The sequence below is a fragment of the Thunnus maccoyii genome, chromosome 12 (genome assembly GCF_910596095.1).
Source record: "Thunnus maccoyii chromosome 12, fThuMac1.1, whole genome shotgun sequence".
Classification (NCBI taxonomy): Eukaryota; Metazoa; Chordata; class Actinopteri; order Scombriformes; family Scombridae; genus Thunnus; species Thunnus maccoyii.
The window spans coordinates 19,752,297-19,772,729 of record NC_056544.1 but is presented as its reverse complement, the minus strand read 5'-3'; the positions used below and the strand labels follow the sequence as shown (position 1 = coordinate 19,772,729).

Genomic DNA, 20,433 nt, shown 5'->3' with positions numbered 1-20,433 from the left:
CAATGACAATGAGGGACCCTCAGTAATTGAAACACTTTTACTTGATTGTTTGTAGAGGCATAGTAGTTATTTGTCATTTTTAACGACACATTTATTTCAATCAAATATTTAGACACTGCAAAATTACTTAACATAGGTCACTGTCCTTGTCTGTAGATAACTGAGAGTTCAAGTTAATTTTAATTCACGCTTTATGGACAGGAAAGGACTAGAAAGCTGTAAATTATTCCATCTATTTTTGTCCATATACTCTGAATTTATGCAACTGTCAATTCATCATGCTCCCAAATATAATCAAGCTTCTATGATTCCTCATCACAACGTAGAAAGCGGTAAAAATCTTTATTAGAAATGTCTATAAATGTCCCTTCCTTTTTTTCCCCACCACAGCCCTCCCAGTTATCTCCTTTATTTAACCCCAGCTGTCTGGTCAGTGGCTGACTTCAAGTTGGCACTCTTGCAGGAGGAACTGGCTGAAAAAACCTGTTGAGAAACTCCTGCTCTTTCTGTGCTTCTTGGACTCTTTTTGGCTGACTTGTGGTGCCCTCAAGTGGTCTTTTTGGGGAAGTGGAGAATTGTCCATTTATTTGTATAGGCTTTGGATGGGTACCACTACTTTCTGGATGACATGAGGAGCGGTTTGTCAAGCAGTGGCTACTTAGCCTCTGCTGGTGGCTGACATCCTCCCTAAGATGACCATTTTTATTTCTGTAAATTCCATTGTTTCTCTTCATGGTGCAATTTTGTGCAGGAGGGCGCCCAGTTTCAGACAAGACTGAATGTTTCTGTGTAACATAAGAATGAAAACTCTCAGTAGTACTTTTCCTGTCATTATGTGTCTGCACTGTTGTTGACACTGAACTACCTCCACGGGTGCTATTCTGTGGCCCATTTTGTGTCGTTGATTTTCCTGTTGTTGACACAGAATGGTCAGCACTATTGCTGCTGTAACTGCCTGCATCACAGAGAGGGCTGAGAGCAGGAACAGCTGAAGGGATAATATTGATGTTTCTTGAACTCGGGGCAAGGCTGCTGTTTCTCGCCGTCTGTGGTGATAAATCACACTCCCTGCCCGGGCTGTGGATAGCACGATGAGATGATAGATGGGCTGCTTGGACGGGTGAATTTCTTTGAGTTTTTATTTGAAAACTAGAACTAGAAGTTGGGGTCCTGCGATGGAGACCAGCACTATCTCGCTCTGGATTGCAGTGGTCTAAATGTTTAACCATTTTCTTGTCAGTGCCACACGTGGTAAGATAAGCATTCCTGTGCCCAGAAGTGACGATCCTGTTGGAGATAGTTGTTTGTGTTTTACTTGATCCAGCGGAGGCTGATGTGCTTCTATGCTGACCATGAGTTCTAGACAGCGAAGAAGTATTAATTGAGTTCTGAATGAGAGGAGGTCCAACTGGTGGAATGGGGTTCACATGGCGCAGAGCAGGAGGTGGATGTGGTCTTAAGACTGATGTAGTGGTTAAAGCTTGCAAAGTCTTATCACAAGCCCTTTGTCCTGCTGACAGTCTGGAGGAGAGGAGTGAGAATGAGAAACATTTTCTTCATTTTCTTGCAACAAAAAGACTTGCAGTACAAATGTGCTGAATGTATTTATTGAGATGGTGTAAAATAAATGAAGACCAACAATACATTTACATTTAGAGAGCTTGAGTACAATAAGAAGGCAAAAATCACAAACAAAAGTGAAACATCTATTTTAGGTATCAACTGTGCAGTGTGAGCGACAACAAAACATACTGACCTGAATCTGTTTTTCAATGCTTTCACAGGGAGAGGGGAGGAAGTCAAGTATGACGAGGCGAAAGAAGAGGGGTACAGCTCTAAGTCTGTTTGTATAGCTCCTCTAAGCTCTCTCAACTCTACAGATAAACAAACACAGATTTTTAAGCATGTTAAAATGTTGAGGTATGATTGAAACACACTGTCAGACACTTAAGAACAGAAAACCATCAAAAGATAACAATCAGCTAGAGGATAAGAAAAAAAAGCAAGTATTCATTTTTGAGTACTGAAAATGTGCTCAATTAGTTTCTATGCCATTTATCCCACAGTGGATAGATTAGACTCGAGCCTTCAATCTCTCCTTTTTCATTCCTAAATATGTTTGACGATGACAAAGCTTCACCAGCTAATAGAGGGTGGGTAAAACTATTATTCACAGTTTATCAGTAAATGTATTCACTGTGCTAAAGATTAAATGACACGATAAAGAGATGAAGAGGAGAATTGTCCTCACACACCATGTGATGAACAACAATGTGCCACCAGATGGCAGCAGTTGCCAAAATGTTCTTATATGGACTCACCTGCAAGTGTAGGTTCTGTTTTATCCAATTCACACTTTTGTCTAATATTTCCCTGCAAGAAACACAAATCACAGAACAGTGAAGGACAGGGCTTATGTAACTGTGCATATCATATTATCAGAGCACTATGGCACAGACAGGGACAAACTAAGCCAAATGAGGGTAGGTGGAAAAAAGGAGGCAAATGTATTAAACATGTTCAAGGAAGCCTTTGGAAATAGCAAAGGAACAAGGAAAAAGGATAAAAATAACAAGGGGAGAAAGAGGAAAGGAATGTGTGTGTGTGTGTCTCTTTCTCTCTCTTTCCCTCTGTGTGTGTGTGTTTATGTGTGTGTGTGAGGGAGAGACCACTAAACGATTGAGCAGCAGTGTTCCATAATAATATGGCCTCAAACATTTATATCCAGAGTAAATGAAAACCATAGTGCTCTGTGTGTGTGTGTGCGTGCATGTCAGTAGCTTGCAAAACCGAAAACCTGATTGAAAAGTGTGTCTTTATGTGTGTGTGTGTGTGTGTGTGTGCGTGTGTGGTCCAGGTATTCGTCACATTGTGGGGACGTAAATCTTTTTGCACAGTCAGTATGTGGGGACTTGCCTCCCTTATGGGGACAAAAAGCAAGTCCCCTTAACGTAAATCATTAATTTCAGGGTGAAGATTTGGTTTAAAGTTAAGGTTAGGGTTAGGCGTGTGGTGGTTATGGTTAAGGTTAGGATAAGTCTGCAGGAAATTAATGTAAGTCAATGTAATGTCCTCTCAAGTGATGGAAACACAACTCTGTGTGTGTGTGTATGTGTGTATGTATGTGTGTGTGTGAGTTGAGTAACTGGCAGCCTCCTTTGCTCATTTTACACCAGCTCAACCGCTAATGGAGAATCTTTATAGCAACCACAGACTATATAGTCCATTACACAAACAAACACACACACATGTACACACACACATACACACACACACAGAAAGATATCCACAGGCTAGGAAACTGACAGTTAAAACATATATTTTTGGACTATTTTCCCAGTGGGATTCAGACCCAAACCTCCTCATGTCGTCTTTCGGAGCTGAAGTATGTGTGCCGTCTCTGACAGTAAAGTGACTGAAATCCTAAACTCTAAAGCACACACGTCCTGAAAATAGGCTTTGTGGTCCATGTGGGGTTTGAACCCATATAGCCATGGCGCTGATTTGCTGATATTTTAGGAAGGCCTGTATGCTACTGTCATTATTCTTAAACATGAGTCTCTACAACCAAAATCCACTTGTGTCCGCCAGGCTCCTACACAGCATCTCCCTCAGTTGATGGAAAACTTGAAACATGAGGACAAGGATCACCACTCAAAAGCCAGCTGAAACAAGTTTATGATGGCTGCTTTTTTTTTTATCATCTTATGTGATGGTTTTGCTGGTTCCACCTGTAAAAACGTTCAACATCCTCATGAAAAAACATTGTATTTCATCAGCTGGTCACACGAACTGCAGCAGTGTGACCAGATTTTGATAGTTTAGATTTTTTATTCAGTAGTGTCAGCTTATACCGGTCATGCTCTGATTATTGATACTTATCTAGTGAGTGGTTTAGGATCTATTTTGACCAAACGCTCATCTTGTCTAACATGTCACCTTTAGAGATCCCATTTAAGATTGTGCCAACATCAAACCATTTCTGCCCAGCTAAGGCAAGCAAAAGACCATAAAAGCAACATTATTGTTGATTTCAGTGGCAAGTTCCTTAGCCACAGGAAAGTTTTGGCACTGCTAAGGCACTCATTATATTATTATCGACTGGGGAAAATCCACCTTCTGTCCTTTGCACAAAGTGTCTATGGCTGTGACTGATTATAAAAGCACACAGGGATCTTTTTACAGCCAAACTTGTGGACTGACATCATCCACAAAAGCATCAGAAGAGGCAACTTTAACCAATTTAAATAGAACACCAACGCATTCAGACAGAAAAGCATCAGTGCATTCATATAAACCAGCCCCAGGCTTTTATGTGGATATTGGAAGTAACCTTACCAGAGTAACTTTAAGTGGAGAGCATTGATTGGAGAAACTCCAGAACCACATTTAATTATATAATTATTCTTAAGATAGCATTCAGTATATAAGATCGCATTCACCAACAGAGATGAGAGCCTTTATGGCTGTAACCCACCCATTCGTGTTCACTCAACTGGTTTGGAAAATACTCAGTTATGGTAATTTATATAGTAAGTTGTAGTAAATGAATGTGTTAAGCTGAAGTGAAAATGCAGCCTGTATTTTGGAACGCAGGATATTTGAGAGACTATTTCTGGCCTTTATTGCCTTTGGTCATGCTTCAGCATGCTGAAAACTGATGGCATTCAGCTTCAGAGAACTGAAGGGGAATTTTTGCGCAATTTCAAAAATGAACTTGATCCATTTACAATGATGATATTATGATGATGGTATTAACAGAAGCCCACTCAGGCCACAATGTTACTATGGCGACGGATCAGGCACAAAACTTGCATAAAGTAATTTTTATCCGAAATGGCAACACATAAACTACAGTTTTTACATAGAATAGAGAAAACTCTAGGCTCTCGACGGCTATCTAGCTCTTATTGGTCGTTGATATCGTTGAGAGAAAATAGTTGTTACAGTAAATGAAAAGGAGTTTTTTTTCCGTTTTTCAATGCAGTTATTCAAGTTAAAGTATACAAATTCAAATGATGTAATTCAAATACAGTTTTTTAATGCAATTATACAAGTTAAGCAATTCAAATATAAATTATTAAAACTCTAGTAACACACAATCTCAGAACCCATCGGTTATCTGTCTGACGATGATTTAGCCTTTGGGAGCGACAACCAATATTTCAGGGCTTCCGGTGTAGCCAGTGAATATCCGGATAATCATCGTCTGATGATAGCCAGTGGTCTCTGAGATTGCATTTCGGCCAATGTGTTCCACCTCTTTTGCTCTCCACATGGACTGTTTACCTGCATGCAACCAAAGCCCGCTCAAACGTGATCGGTCAATACTACTTGGACTACAAACGGAAACCAGAAGGCTTCAGGTACCCAAATCTTGTCCCGTTGCCTACAGATTCTGCATTCGTATGCAGATATCTGTGAATAGAGATTATGTGACAAATATTTCTGCCCATAGATGACATTATACAGGTTTCTTAATGGACTGACCTTACCTTCTATACACACTTTAAACAACTGAGCCGGAGTTGGTACAGTAGGTGTGTAGGAGTTACTCTAGTACTTGGCTAGTGCTGAGCCAAGTCCTTTTGTGAACCTCACTCCTGCTAAGCGAAAATGGGTCATTACGGTTGTGGTAGGACCCATTTATGAACAACTGCTTCATGCTGCACAACAAAGGCAGTTAGATTGCAGTGTATCAACTAAATGCCTGATTTGGCTCCATTTAAAGGCTGTCACCAGCTATACATTTTAAGCACATAGAATAACACGGAATCAATAGTAATCTCAGCTGTGTCAAACATGATGGTGGTGGATGAGACAGACCTCAGGCAGAACACTTACTGTAACTGTTTACCTGGACTTCAAACATATTTTCACACACACAGTATGTTACTCCTATTTTCCAGCACCAGCACAGACAACAAAAACTGCAAAAGACAGTTAATACTGACATGCCTTGAAAACACAAAACAGATGTTAAGAATCACAATCTAAAATATGTGATTTTGGTTGGAAAGTTCAAACATTTTCCTGCTTAGCACAGATGTCACTCTGTGTTAAGTCTTCCAATTTGGATGAAAATCCAAATTCCTTTTCTCTTCCAAGCACATTTACACAAATTTTAACCAGTGAAGAGGTGATTAAAGGCACATTGTTGACATTTTTCATTATTGCTGTATATAAAACTAGAAGTATGCACATTAAGTGTATATTTGCTTCATTTAAGTTTCATTTTTCAATCATTTTCTTAACTTTGGGATCTGATTAGATACTATGTAAAACTAAGAATCTACACTCATGTTAGCAGCTCTGTGAGGTCGCACTTAGACACTCACAGTAGACAGGTGTTATGTTTATCATGGTCAGTGTCATTTAGCATGTTAGCTTGCTAACATTTGCTAGTTAGTCATAATTCCAGCATGGCTAAATACTACGAGTTTTCTATGTTACAGGCAAAGAAAAGGTGAAGCACTGCTTAGCAGGTAGAAAATGGTAAGAACTGAAAAGCATGGCTGTAGGTTCACTTGCTCTTTTGTCCCCTCCTCTAAATTACAGTATCCCTGTGGGTACATGAATTCTGATTGTAGAATCCTCTAACAGCTGCAATACAGTAAATCAATACTTTGGTACTAACCTGGTTTCCCATAAATAATTTTTGGATTTTGATCACTGTTGCACTGACAGACAGAAAATCAAAGAGGATTAAAGATTAATTCAGTACTTGGTGATTTTCCATCCTGTTCTTCTTACCTGTAAATGTTTTACTTGTTTCTTCAACGCTTTACATTCCTCTGTTAGCACAGACCTAGAAAGAGAAAGACAGCAGGATAAACATTAATAAAAAAGAACAAAATCAGTCTTGAAGTTTATCATCGGTCCAGTTGTTTTTCATTAAAAAAGATTATCGAGCCAAACACTAAAATCTAGGTCAAAGTGGAAACTATGTGTTTGACAGTCACAACATGCAAACACAACCAAACACCTTGGTTACAAGCATCAGGCTTCTTCTTATAAATGGCTGTGGTTTTCTGTCTTAAATGTAAATTGACAATTGTATGAGTATCATCAGTTTGAACAGTGACAATGTGAAATTTGATAAAAGTTATAGGTATTTGATATAAGTTATAGGTCCATGATGTGATTAAACTCTATATCATACAGTATGGATTTCAAAATGCTGTAAAGGTACAGTGGCAGATGGATTAGCAAAAGCTGTAGCACAACCCACTAACACAATTGAGGCTGTTACTTTAGGTGCACTTGGTGTCTGCTCAGAGTTTATCCTCTGTAGCTTTCCTGAAGTACTGAGGAAACACTGTCCTATTTTTCTCTTCCCTCTCTCTCCCCCATACATTTTCTCCTTCTCTGGTTACATAACCATAGTAGACTTTATTCACTTCTTTCAAATGAAAAAGAATCTTCTGCTGACTCTGGCCCAGTCTGGGATCCATTTTCTGACAATGGAGCCTTTTGTTCTGGTCAAGTCAGGAAATGGGAGAGAGAGAGAGGGGGAGAAAGAGAGAGAGACAGGGGGGGGGGGCTCCCTTCCAAGGTAGCCCCAGTGACTGCATTGCCCTGTGGGCCTCAAAGCAAGGGATGAAGGAAGGAAAAGAAGGATGGAGTGTGAATGAGGGCAGCGACAGAAGCCACAGAGGATAGCTGAGGGGAACTAAAGGAAGAAAATGGGGGTAAAGGGTGAAAGGACTCCAAAACAACTCGAACCAACTCACAGAGCACATATGAATTATGCCATTTACAACAAATGAAGGTACATACCACAAAGAACAAACACAAAAGCTCAGTAAGCATGATGTGTCTCTGTTACTTAGAATTACAGGTCTACACCAATCCAGACAGGTGTTCTTTCATGTTACTTTTGATGTAAGTATTGTACCATTGTGACATAGGTTGATCTATGCCAGTGGTTCCCAACCTGGGGGTCAGGAGCCCCCATAGGGCTCCGAAGAAAGAATCTAATGGGTCACAGGGCAATTAATCGAATAAGAAAGAGATAATATATTTCACGTGTATAATGTTATGTTTACTTTTTTCTGACTCTTATTTTTGTTTTGTTTTGATGAAATACTGGATACTTAAAGTGGCTATAATCTGTGTTTTTTACAAGAACAATGTATCAAATGACAATGTGTAATGTCAGTAGTGATAAACCTACAGAGATTTATCACCTGACTCTGCAGCTCCTCTCAGCCTTGAGGAGCTTCATAGTGAGTTTCAGCTCATTGTTAAGCTGTCCCGCCTGCAACTTTACTATTTTGGTTCGCTCTCACCGCTGTCATAATGTCATTTTCGGATGCTGTAGGCAGCTGTTTTCAGAGAAAAATCTCTTAAAACAGACTCAGCGCCAAACAGCTAACAGACACAGTTGGATTGTTGACTAACTGGTGAACATAGTGGAGCATTTATCCACTAAAGAGTCAGGTATTTCCCTCAGGAGTTGGTAGAGATCAAAAACAGAGCTAAAGGAGAGTGAATATTGGACATTCATCAGGTGGACATAAACATGACTCCAATGCTTACAATGATTAAAATGATAATGTAACTGCTAGATAAATAAGTAACAGTTTGCTAACAAGTTCACTATATCAATTTAAAAGGCTATCATATCAGTGTTGTGTTCACAACTTGCGTCCGTTGCCAAAAAAAAATCCATTATTGAAGGTTTAAGGCCTCTAAAATCCTTCAAACTGAATAACTTGTGAAGAAAATCACTCTTTGGTTGAACTGCTCACAACTTATTGGGTTGGGAACCACTGCTCTACGCAACTTACTTGAGGTGGTCCACCACTTTGTCTATGTCAGCGACATTCAGTTTGTCTTTCACTGTGTCAATCTCATCTTCAGCATTGGACTGGACTGAACAGTTAGAGCTGGGTCTGGAGGAGAGGAGAGTAAAAAAAGTAAGAAAAGGAAAAAGAATACATTTTCCCACATTATGAGAGGTGCTGTATCAATTCAGCAAAATATTCAAATTCTTTTTCACCCATGTTACAAACCTGCTTTCATTATCATTGTCTCCAAGGTCAGTACAGCTGTCAAGGTGACCCAGGGCGTAGTTTACAGTCTCGGGTTTGTACCGAAACAAGAACTCCTCATCATCTCTATAGCAACAAGACACAAAGAAAGATCAACTTTTTATATGAGTTTGTTTATCTCAAACTCTTTTCAGTATTTATCTGAATGACTTGGATGAATATGTATGTCTGGCCGGAAAAAAGTGAGTCATGCATTCTTGCTGTATGCAAGAGTTTCTGGTGGTGATTTCTGATGGTGATTATATTTTCTGAATGATCTCCAGGGGAAAAAAAAGAAACAAGCAACTGTTGTAGGCAGCTGCAGGCGGGGTGACTGCCTGGTCAGTTCTGCTTAATTTTATAGTCCCTGCATGACAAAAAATGTGTCTTTTCCAGCCACCAGCAAATCACACAGACAATGACATGGAGGTGTGTGTGAAGGTCGGTAGATGACTCGGGCATCAGGACCACACAGGAGGAGGCCAATAAGATAAATCAGCTGACTTTTACAAGGGTACACACCCACCCACGCCCTCATACAAATGGTTCAAATCACAATAAAAATCTGTTATGGGGATGAGAACTATTTTTACCCCCCTTGGCTGCCTTTGATGTGGCATCTTGTTCTGTTAGGCCTTTGCTACAAATATAGGAGAACATTCTTGGCTAACATTTTTGGTAAATTAGGTTAAAATAGAGCGCACACACACATACATACACACACACACAAAATAATTTCCGGCTGGGAATATAAAAGAGAGAGATGCTGGTCTCTATCTTGATGCTTTGGCAATATTTCTCAATTTCCATGCCAACAAAGCATATTAAATTGAACTAAATTGACAAACAGAGAGTTCTGGAGCCTTATTAAGTGTAAGTGTTATTACGGGGAAGTGTGTTCAGTTCATTCCTGAAAGCTATTCAGCTGATATACACTTGGGACTTGGCCTAACTGAACAATCAAAGACCTGAAACACACACACACACACACAAACACAGCACCATGCATCAAGGTCAACAAGTGTACTGAAGCCAACTTCAAAGAGAAAAGGCAATTTGTGCTGGCACAGCCTGTGTGGCACCAATACTTTTTTTGGCAGCGTTCCTACACAGCCGATAACAATAGGCTACATTTCTCCCGCTGAATGGGACTTTTTGTAATCCATTTACATCCTGGCCGAAGCACTTTACAAGAGTAAGTTATGATGTGCGAGCAAGTAAGGCTTCAGTTCGTGTCCCGCTCGGTGACACTTTAATAAGACATAGTGAGTGCTATTGTGGGCATTGGATCTGTGGCCTTATGATATTGGATTGTCAGCCGAAACATCAGGTCTGGTTGACTTGAAAGAAACCACTCTAAGTTTACTTCAAACTAAAATCCCTGTCAACTGAGCTGTCATAACAAGCACCAATCGTACATAATAAATTTCATATTTCTTTTGATGCTCGAGCCATTTTAGATTCTGCAAGGGACCACACTGTGGGAAGTCTTTAATTTTAAATTGAAGCGAAAACACACAACAATACTGCATCTGTTAGTGCCAGTGGTAATGGAACATTTTTTTGTTTTATGATGTGGATGGAAAGGGTAACAAGGAATGTAGGCATGTAGGCATTGTAAAAACTAACAGTGGTACAATGTTACTAAGCACATTTATTCAAGTATTGCACTTAAAGGATGAGGTGTGTGATGATCTATTTTTTTCTCATTGTCAACAATTCTCATGTGTAGAGCCAAACCAACAATGAACTCATCCTACTTATAAGTATTGTGTGTGTATCCAAAGCCTGATATATTGTATTCCTCTGTGCTGTAGACCTCCATTGTTGTCTAAAAACTATTACAGTGCTTTACTAGCTTGTTGTGCTGCATATCATAATCTCTTGACTTTGTATTAAAGTTCTTTGAGAATTTTACAATGGAGCACAAAGAACCGCGCACACATGAGCATGCCTTGTCCTCAGGGTGAAGGAACATGTCACTCAGTGCAACGGTGTGCTTCATTGATGTCTTTTTAATAGTTTTTGGACAACAACGGAGGTCTGTGGCACAGAATCCCATCAGCTCTGCAAAAAGAAGAAAGAAAAATATAGAAAACCAGCCTAATCCTTCATGTAAAAATATGAGTCTCTTTATTTAATTTCATTCTGCTTCATACTTCTACTTTACAATATTTCAGAGGGAAATACTGTACTTTTTTACTGCACTACATACACAGTATTAGACTGCTTTAGTTACTAGTTAGGGGAGAACGGGGTAAATAGAGCCAGTGGGTAAAATGAGCCACCCCCTTTATGAAGGTAACCATAAGCAAAAGTAATCATGTGACCACAAATTAAGAAAGAATAGTTCACATTACTCAATCCATCCTGGACTCAAGCACATGGAGAGAGTGGTCAGCAAAACAGAGCAAAAAAAATGTTTTTTGTCATGCCAAGTGAATTCATCATGTTACTAAAGTTATCAGTCTTGTATCTTAATTAAAAAAGATAAGTTTTGGACATTATTACATGTTAATTTAAGTCAGTGTAAGCTACAAAACAAGGTCATAAACTTAGCATAATTGTGGATCTGAGCCACTGTGTGAAACAGTTTTGTCAAAATGGAGGTTGTGGGGTAAAACGTGCCAGTGATGTCGGGGTTGAGTCAATGGCTCAATTTACCCTCAAAATTATTTTCTGATATTGTAGAGGCTAGAGACACTGTTCATGTCTGATCCATGTTACAAGTGCTACAATGTTGATGAATAAATACCTAATTGTTGACTAATGTTAAATTTAAGCCACAAACAAACACGCTGTACATAAAGACAGGTGACAAATTAAAGGAAAAGCCGACATAAAGTGTCTTAGTAAGGTGTAGGGCCACCACATGCTGCCAGAACAGCTTCAATACGCTTTGGCATTGATTCTAAAAGTCTCTGAGCTCTTCTGGAGGGATGAACACCATTCTTCACAAAGATATTTCCTCATTTGGTGTTTTGATGATGGTGGTGGAGAGCTCTGTCTAACACCTCAGTCCAAAATCTCCCATAGGTGTTCAATTGGGTTGAGATCTGGTGACTGTGAAGGTCATAGCATATGATTCACATCATTTTCATACTCATCAAACCATTCGGTGACCCCTCGTGCTCTATGGATGGGGGCATTGTCATCCTGGAAGAGACCACTCCCATCAGGATAGAAATGTTTCATCATAGGATAAAGGTGATTACTCACAACAACTTTGTATTGATTTGCAGTGATCCTTCCCTCTAAGGGGATAAGTGGACCCAAACCATGCCAGCAAAATGCCTCCCACAGCATAACAGAGCCCCCAGAACCCATCACTGTAGGGGTCAAGCATTCAGACCTGTACCAGTTTTTTCTTTAATTTGTCACCTGTCTGTATACACAAAAGCACATTTACACACACATTCTCTCTGTAGCTAACACCCAAAGATCACAGTTTAATCTTTACTGAAAATGTTTCGGTAACATGTGAACAACAAGACACAAACATGTGATTTTACTTAAAAGTACAAGTTTTTGTTTTGTTAAATTGATGGCATAATAAAGTTCAAAATTATTTTTAATTTCATAATTAATTTGTTTGATTTTGTGTAATTTTTATATGAGTATATAATGGTAACACTATTTACCCCATCCCCATGCTCATTTTACCCCTACCTTGAGGTAAGTTGTGCCATAGGACTAACTTTTTTTGATGGGTCATTGTTCTTAAACCATAATAATTAGATAACTTGTTTTAATTTCCATTGGAGCACAACAACCTGAGGTATATATAGTAACTATTATTTGAAACAAATACACTTTCATTTTGCAGTAAAATCATCATATGTAAAAAGTGGCTCATGTTACCCCGTTCTCCCCTACTACTTACAAATTAAGCTAATGTAACAGCTGATGAACCAAATAAATAAAACAAAAAAATATATGAAGAAAACATACAATAATCTTATAAAGAAAATTACACATTGCTAACTAACAGTATAAGTAATAAAATAGTTCAAATTTGCAGGACTTCAACCAACTACAACAGTAATATCCTACTTATGCATAATTGCATCAGCATTAAGTGATTTAATAATATGAGATAGTAATAGCAGTAGTACTAGTAGTAGTAATAGTATAACACTCACATGGGCCATTTTTTGTATGGTGTATTTTTCTTGTAACTGAGTATTTTTACAGTGTGCTATTACTACTTAAAGCTACTTAAGCTACTTAAAGCATATGTAGCTACTAGCTTCTACAGCTAGGTTAATGTGGCACAAATCTGTGGGATATACACAAAATACCACTGAAGAGTTGCCTGCAGCCTTTAGCTTAACAACACAACGAAAATGGACACAGAAAAAAAAGAGGATTACAATAAAAACCAAGTCGACAAATTGACAGGCAATAAATGGTTAGTGACAAAAACAGAGAACAATCTGTCTTATATTGTGCTTCTTCTAAAAGGCCTCAGCAAAACCAGAGTGGTGACATGGGGCAACATTCCTGGCAGCAGGGAGGTAGTTGCTGGGATAGTTACTAGCGTAGACTCTCACACACTTACACATACTTGTACATCTTCTCACACACACACACACACACACACACACACACACACACACACACATACATACACTTTGATACATAAATTAGGCTGTTATATTGTAATGTAATGATGTAGGGCAGTTTTACAAAGCTGAAATTATCCTCCCTTAACAGTTTTTATGACATTCTTCAGAGAATTTCAATAAATGCCATTAAATTGCACAGTGCTACAAGCCCATCCCTGACCTGAGTTGTAAGATTAGCTGTAGAAATTAAAAACCAAACAGCAATTAGAAAGTTTTATAACCACTCCTCCAGGAGCTTATAACTCCCTGATGAATGTGCTTCATAAAATACAGACAATGTCAAGCTTCAATCTCTCCCTGTGAGCACTTCACTCACAAACAACTGAATGTAAGTCAGTCTTAGTCTTTGCAATTTTTAAGCTGTGCATTTAGCTGCCTGTTTAATCTAAAACATATCTGTAATCCAATAAAGCGAGCAGTGACTTGGCCTTTAAAGTCGAGGCCAGTGTTTGTTGGCATTTGGTGTGGAATGCATGGATGTCTCCCTCTTATAATTGTCCTATTGTTCCACAATTCCCAAACCAGTTAGCAACATCTTGACACCAAAAACCTTTGTTGCTCTGCTTTCCATCCCATTTGTAACTGACAGGGGAAGACAATATACCATTTTATGGCACTCTTTGTTAGAGGAAAAAATTACGTAGAGAATGTGAGAGCAGGGCTTTAACCTACTTTCCCATCCCGCCTCTTGGCTGGACAGAAAATCCAAAGTAGTTGTGCTTGTTTAAGACAAGTAAAAAAAAAATGCTCTTGATCAAGAGAGAAATTGCATTTATTTCTGACATTTATTGAATTTTACATAAATTAATTGTACAAGTGACATGTCTAATGGTTGTTTATGAATCTGGAATTAAACAATTTAGAACTAAACTGCCTTATCAAGACTGTAGCCGTCAAACATTAAGACAGAATGTTTGAAGAGTAAATATATGCTCACAGAACTTGGGTGAAAAATGCAATTCCTGCTGTCTTGTCAGCTGTCATAAGGTTTTTCAGAGAGTGGAATCTGCGGTGAAGTAAACCCTAACCCATACTAAAGCACTACAAAAACCAGTACTACCAAAACCATATTCCTTGTCATTAATCAATGGTGGAATTTGGGGGTTTGATTTTTTTCCAATATTTGTTTAGTTCGCAAAATGACTTTTTTACCATGTTAGGTAATTCAACTAAATACAACTGTACCAAAAGCTGCACGTCAGAGTTGGATTGACTGTGCTTGTCAAACCACTTGGAGAGTGAACTTGTGTGTGTGAGAACTTACACCTACCTTCCTTCCCTGATGGCTCTCTCTTTGAGATTTTGTAGTAACATCCGGACCTCGGCCCTCACCAGCTCTTTGACTACAGGTGGGTCAGCCAGAGGGAGGGGAGTCCCTGCCCTGCTGCTGCTATAGTTTCCACCTTGCTGGCTCCCCTGCCACATCTTGTACCACATCACTGCCTGCAAATTTTACAAGAGTTAGTGAAGACAACTAAAGATATACATTAACACTTTTTAAAGATGTTTAAGACTCATGATGCTGCGCCAAGAATGGTATATCTATAAATGAAAACACTTGTAAGAGTGATTTAGTGAACCACTCTCTTCAAGCAGAGCAGACAGTCCACTTGCAATCTTCTGCGAGCAGTGATCCAGACATCCGTCATCCAGCGACTCCCCTGACAGCCTCCCTGACAATATCAGGACTTGTCATGTCTCAAGGAAGGCAGTGGAGGATTATCTTATTTCTTTCAAGTCTCTATGAGTTTAAAACATGATAATCTGTGAAGAAGCAATTATACTGTGTAGCAGTGTGTACTCTCAGTAGTGCAGGTAGGTAAAGGATTCTGTCTTCATATGGCACCGAAGTTGATTTACTAAGAAAAACATCACATTGTTTGAACTCATGGGATGAAGAGGCATTGTTGACCAAATTACCTGTACTGTACAGGTATCCTGGGCTGATTAGTCACTTGTAAACAATGCAAATACTATGTGTTTCTCACTCTTTCTTACTCAGTATATCCTTAATTAAATAATAAAAACAATTAAAAATATATGAGATAAAAATATAATTGGCACAAAAATCTCAATAAAAAAAGAATACCACCCAAACTTTTACCCAAACTTTGTTTTAGTTTTCCATTGATTTTATGGGACTATGCTGCAATCTATTTTTTGCTTCACTTTTTATTAGTAAAATCATTATCAGAGCTATCCTTGTTGCAAGAAGACCTTGTTTACTGTAAATTGCAGTGAACAGTTGACATTGACAGGAAGCAACACAACTTTTGGATCTGTGGGGACATCAAATCTGAGTGAAACTCTTTTCTAACAAACATATTTTCTTTCTTTCTTTACCTCTTGCTGTCACTGTCACCCCACGTTATCATGCTTTCGCATAATTTTAGGTTTGTAACCTAAACACACAGGCAACAGAATGAGCACAGTGACTTTTATGTTATCCATGTCATTAGACAAACAGCCCCGTGTGCAGCGCTTGTAATTTTGCTGGGATTATGACCGCAGATCAAGGATTTGTAAAAAAAAAAAAAATGTGAAAAAAGGTCAGTCTTTATGCGTGACTTCCTCACTGTGAGCCGTTAGAACAGCTGAGTGTTCAGGATCATAGATGTACTTTTCAATCTGTTTTCTGCAGCTGTACACAACTATGTGTGCTATAAACAAAAAAGTCCAGGACAACCACAATGTAACAGCCAATGGGAAATTAAACAGAGAGAGAAAGAGATGATGGGAATGGGAGAAAGTGACAAAGTTTGCATATAAGTAGTTGTGTGTGTGTGTGTGTGTGTGTGTACATGTGTCTGTGAAGTCTGGATACCATTAACACCTCCACACCTGTTGCCTGTCAATCATATCTGTCCCCTTTCAGTCAAAACTTCACTTAAAAGGAATACACTGGAGGATGTTTAACATGTGGCTTTTTTTTCCCACTCATACTCCAGCATTCACACAATATATTAAATACACACATACACAGCCCTTTTCACTCACTTTGGCTTCCTCTGTCTGTCTTTGGGTGTTGAGGTGTTTATGTTACAGGATTCATGGCTCACTGGCTAACAAGTTGTTCCTGGATTTTTTTTTTTCCTCACCTTCCCTCTGCTGTCAGACTGTTGATCTCATCCAGGAGCTATTTTAAGGGAGTACCGTTGTGTTGAAACCTGTCAGTTAAAGAACCGACTAGGAATTGTTATGTTGAATTATTTAAAATGGGCTTTAGAATACATTTAACTTAAATGACTCATTTTCAATCAGCGTAGAAAGAAAGAATGAGTGTAGACGGAGGTGCAGAGAGACTGGCCTTGTAAGGAGACATGAAAAGAGAGGCTAATATTCTCTCTGATCTAACCGCCGTACACAATGGAGACCTTGATCGAGGGAGGAACTGTGGTACTGAGGAATGGAGGAGTCGCCTGCAGATCAACTATTACTTTTCACAGTGGCTCACAGAGGGATGGAATTCATTACATGGCTGCAAGGGAAACAGACAGGGACAGAGCACAGAGGAAAAAAAACTAAACAAGAAAGACATGGAGATAGGCAGACACGGAGAGGGGGAAAAAAAAGGAAAAGGAAAAGAGGAAGCGATCTGAACCTGCATGCACTAGCCTGAGAGTTGAATAAGGCGCTCTGTGCTTTGCTTTTTTTTTCTTTTTTTTTTCCTGGAAATTTCTTAAAGCTCTCAGCCTAAGTCTTCCTTTCCGTCTGGAGGCTTTACACCCAGCAGCTGCATACGCTGGAGGTGAAAATATATCAGAAAAATACTGAAAGTCACACTCACAAGCACGCGATACACATACATACAGTATACGCACACGCACACACACTCACGCACACTTATTTTCTCTGACTGATACACACACGCAGATACTCACAATCGAGTCAAAGAATTTGTGTTGCTAACGGTCTTATCAACAGTTGAGGATTAGCCTCTTTAACCCTGTTATACCGACCCCCTGACTCACTAAGCTTACTGGGCCTCTTTCTGTGTGTAAATGTGTGTGTGTGTGTGTGTGCAGATGGGAATGTGTCTGTACTGTAGATGAGTTGAATTAGTCTGCATCATTATGATTCGATTTTGTAACATAAAAGGACACTTAGGTTGATTATTTAATTGTGAATTGAATATATTTGAGTCCTTGAGGGTCTGTGCATGTCTGTGTGTGTGTGCGAAAGAGAGAGAGTTGTGCTTTTGCTTTCATGTGAAAAGTAGTTTGTGCCTGATTTGTAGTTGTCACACGCGAACTGTCACAAAAGCAACATGTGGTAAGCTTCAACATGTCATGGTTTGAAAGTTGAGACAAACTGTCCAAGTATTTTTCTGGTCCGCTGGCTCACTGCAGGCAGAGAGATGATAGCATCTACAGATGGAGAGATTTCGATGCAGAACAAACACGACGGAGGAAAAAAGAGAAAGGATGGCAGAAAGTAGGAGAGTAGAAAAGCAAAGAAGAAAGATGGAAAGAGGAGAGATTGGTGGTATGAGAAAGGAGAGATGCAGGGTGTGTACACCATGTGAGAAAACAGCATATACAGAGATGTTTATATCCCACAGAAACTGCTGATAAGAGGGATAACTACAGATTTGACCTTAAGTGCATATGGTATGACCTAATTTATGTAATTCAGCTTGAGAGGAATGTTCTCTCAGTAGACAAGGCCACATGTCCCCACATTTGAGCCATTTTCAATGCACTTAGTCTCAGTTTAAGACCATTTTATTTGACTCTGTTTTCATTCAGTCACCCTTTTTTCCCTTTGATATGTTTTTTCCCCCCAAGATTATCTAGAAATTGAATTTAACACCTTAATCTTGACCTAGATTTGGCCTGTTTTATGAGGTGTGTGACACTATAGGTTCCACCTTAGCTTGGGATTTCTCATCAGCCCTGCAAATTTTTCTTGGGCGGGGTGATTTTGCCCGAGCTTCTAGAGTGCTTTCCATGCTAGGGGCTTTGGGGCCGAGAGTTTAGCTGGCCTTGAGTAAATATTGATGTCTGTCTGGCTCACATTTGGACTTCACGGCGGCACAGTGATAGTTTACCCACATTTCACTTTTATTAGGGAATCTGGGGATTGTAATTACTGAGTTTATGCAGCAGAACTAACCTACTTACACAAAATAACACCAGACTTCTTAAATTGTTTGGCCAGGAGTGATGTGCATTTTTTTGATTCAATTTGAGACTAAGTATAAAAGGAAATTTTGTAGGTTGTGTGGTTCTCTTGTGGTGGGATCATACTAAAAACAGACCCAATGTATTTTAATTATTTGAAAGGATGCAAGAGGACATCAGAAAGTGTGAAAAATGAGAATGATGAAACATGCTTCACTCACTGAATTTGAAGGGGAATGTTCCATCTAAAAAGCTGAGTAGCAACATTTTGCCTGAAGAAATAATGATAAAAAATACATTACATTCATAAAACCCCCTCACCTCAGCATGCACCTCTGTGTACATGTCAACCAGGGAGTGGCCAAGTGCTGCATGGATCTTTGGCAGCTCTGACCCAGGAGCATGCTCAGCAATCAGGCTCCACAGAGACTGACCAGGGGACCAAAGCTGGTTTCTATCGGTAGACTGCATATGTGCGGGAGTCTAAGGGTGAAGAAATGGAAAGAAACTGTGATGAAATAACAATAAATACCAAATTAGGGGAGATTAAGGAGTATGACAATATTTGTTCAATGCATGAACTTGTTGGACAAAAATAAGTGATGGAGTACTTTTACTCAAGTACTGTACTTACTGTGAGTAGAAATGTGAGGCACTTGTACTTAACCTGAGTATTTCTGTATTAGTACATTACCCTCTATCTGCACTTTACAACATTTAAAAGGGAAATATTTACTCCTCTATATTCATCTGACAGCTGGAGTCACTTTGCTGATTAAAATTTTACACATAAAGGAGTCTAACACTTTAATAGATTAAACTGCCCAACAGTATACAAAGTAGTTAAAAACAGCTCTACCCTGACCAGCTAGAACAGTAAAGTAAAATGATCAGTAATAATTGATCCAATAATATAATACACTTAGTACACTAAGTTAGCCTTAAACAAGATTTGAGGACTTTATTTGTAATGGAGTAACGTTCATTTTAACCGTTTCACTGTTGTATTGTTACTTTTATTTAACGCTAAGTACAGTATCTGAATAGTTCTTCCACTACTGACGAAAGCCCATAATATTAGCAGGTTACTAGGGTTTGAGACACACTGTTTAACTCACTAAAATGCACTTTGCAACTGTAAGTTAACACTAATTGACCGGAAGAAGTAGAAAGCTAACGTTAGTAGTAGGAAGATTAGCTAGCGTCCTGACCAACTCTTGACGTTACACCAAATGTTTCACACAAAGTGACGTGTTCATATGGCATATTTCTGACATTGACCATAAAACGATACAGCTGTTTGTGTAACACACGGGAAAGGTTTATAAAATGTGTTTTCTGTGTTGCTAAAGAGGAGAAAACTCTCACCTCAACTTGTATCTGGCACGGCTGTGGTATCCAGGGCAAACATTCCAGTTGCTATGGGGGAATTATCGCGAGATCTGCTGGAACTGTCAACGGTAGACATCTAAATATGGGTTTACTTTTTCCTCATTATTATTATTTTTATTTTTAATGATGTCGCAATAAAAATGCAAAACACAATGCGACAAATTAGACTAAATACATACTAGACCTTATATTACTTGTAGACTCAAATCATTACCAACAATGAACACACTACTATCTGTGTTCTTGTAAAAGTCT

The 20,433-nt window shown here is 39.0% G+C and overlaps 1 protein-coding gene across 1 annotated transcript; it reads right to left on the bottom strand.

Annotated features, from left to right (window-relative positions):
* Window positions 1-63: 63 nt before the first annotated feature.
* Window positions 64-20,213, bottom strand: ccdc24 (coiled-coil domain containing 24). The gene is made up of 9 exons (XM_042428486.1): window positions 20,155-20,213; window positions 19,108-19,269; window positions 14,934-15,106; window positions 9,018-9,122; window positions 8,793-8,897; window positions 6,754-6,808; window positions 2,322-2,373; window positions 1,757-1,874; window positions 64-1,521 (listed from the first exon to the last, which is right to left on the bottom strand). The coding sequence occupies exons 2-9, from the start codon at window positions 19,255-19,257 to the stop codon at window positions 444-446; spliced, it is 1,836 nt and encodes a 611-aa protein (XP_042284420.1). The 5' UTR covers window positions 19,258-19,269; window positions 20,155-20,213; the 3' UTR covers window positions 64-443.
* Window positions 20,214-20,433: the final 220 nt, after the last annotated feature.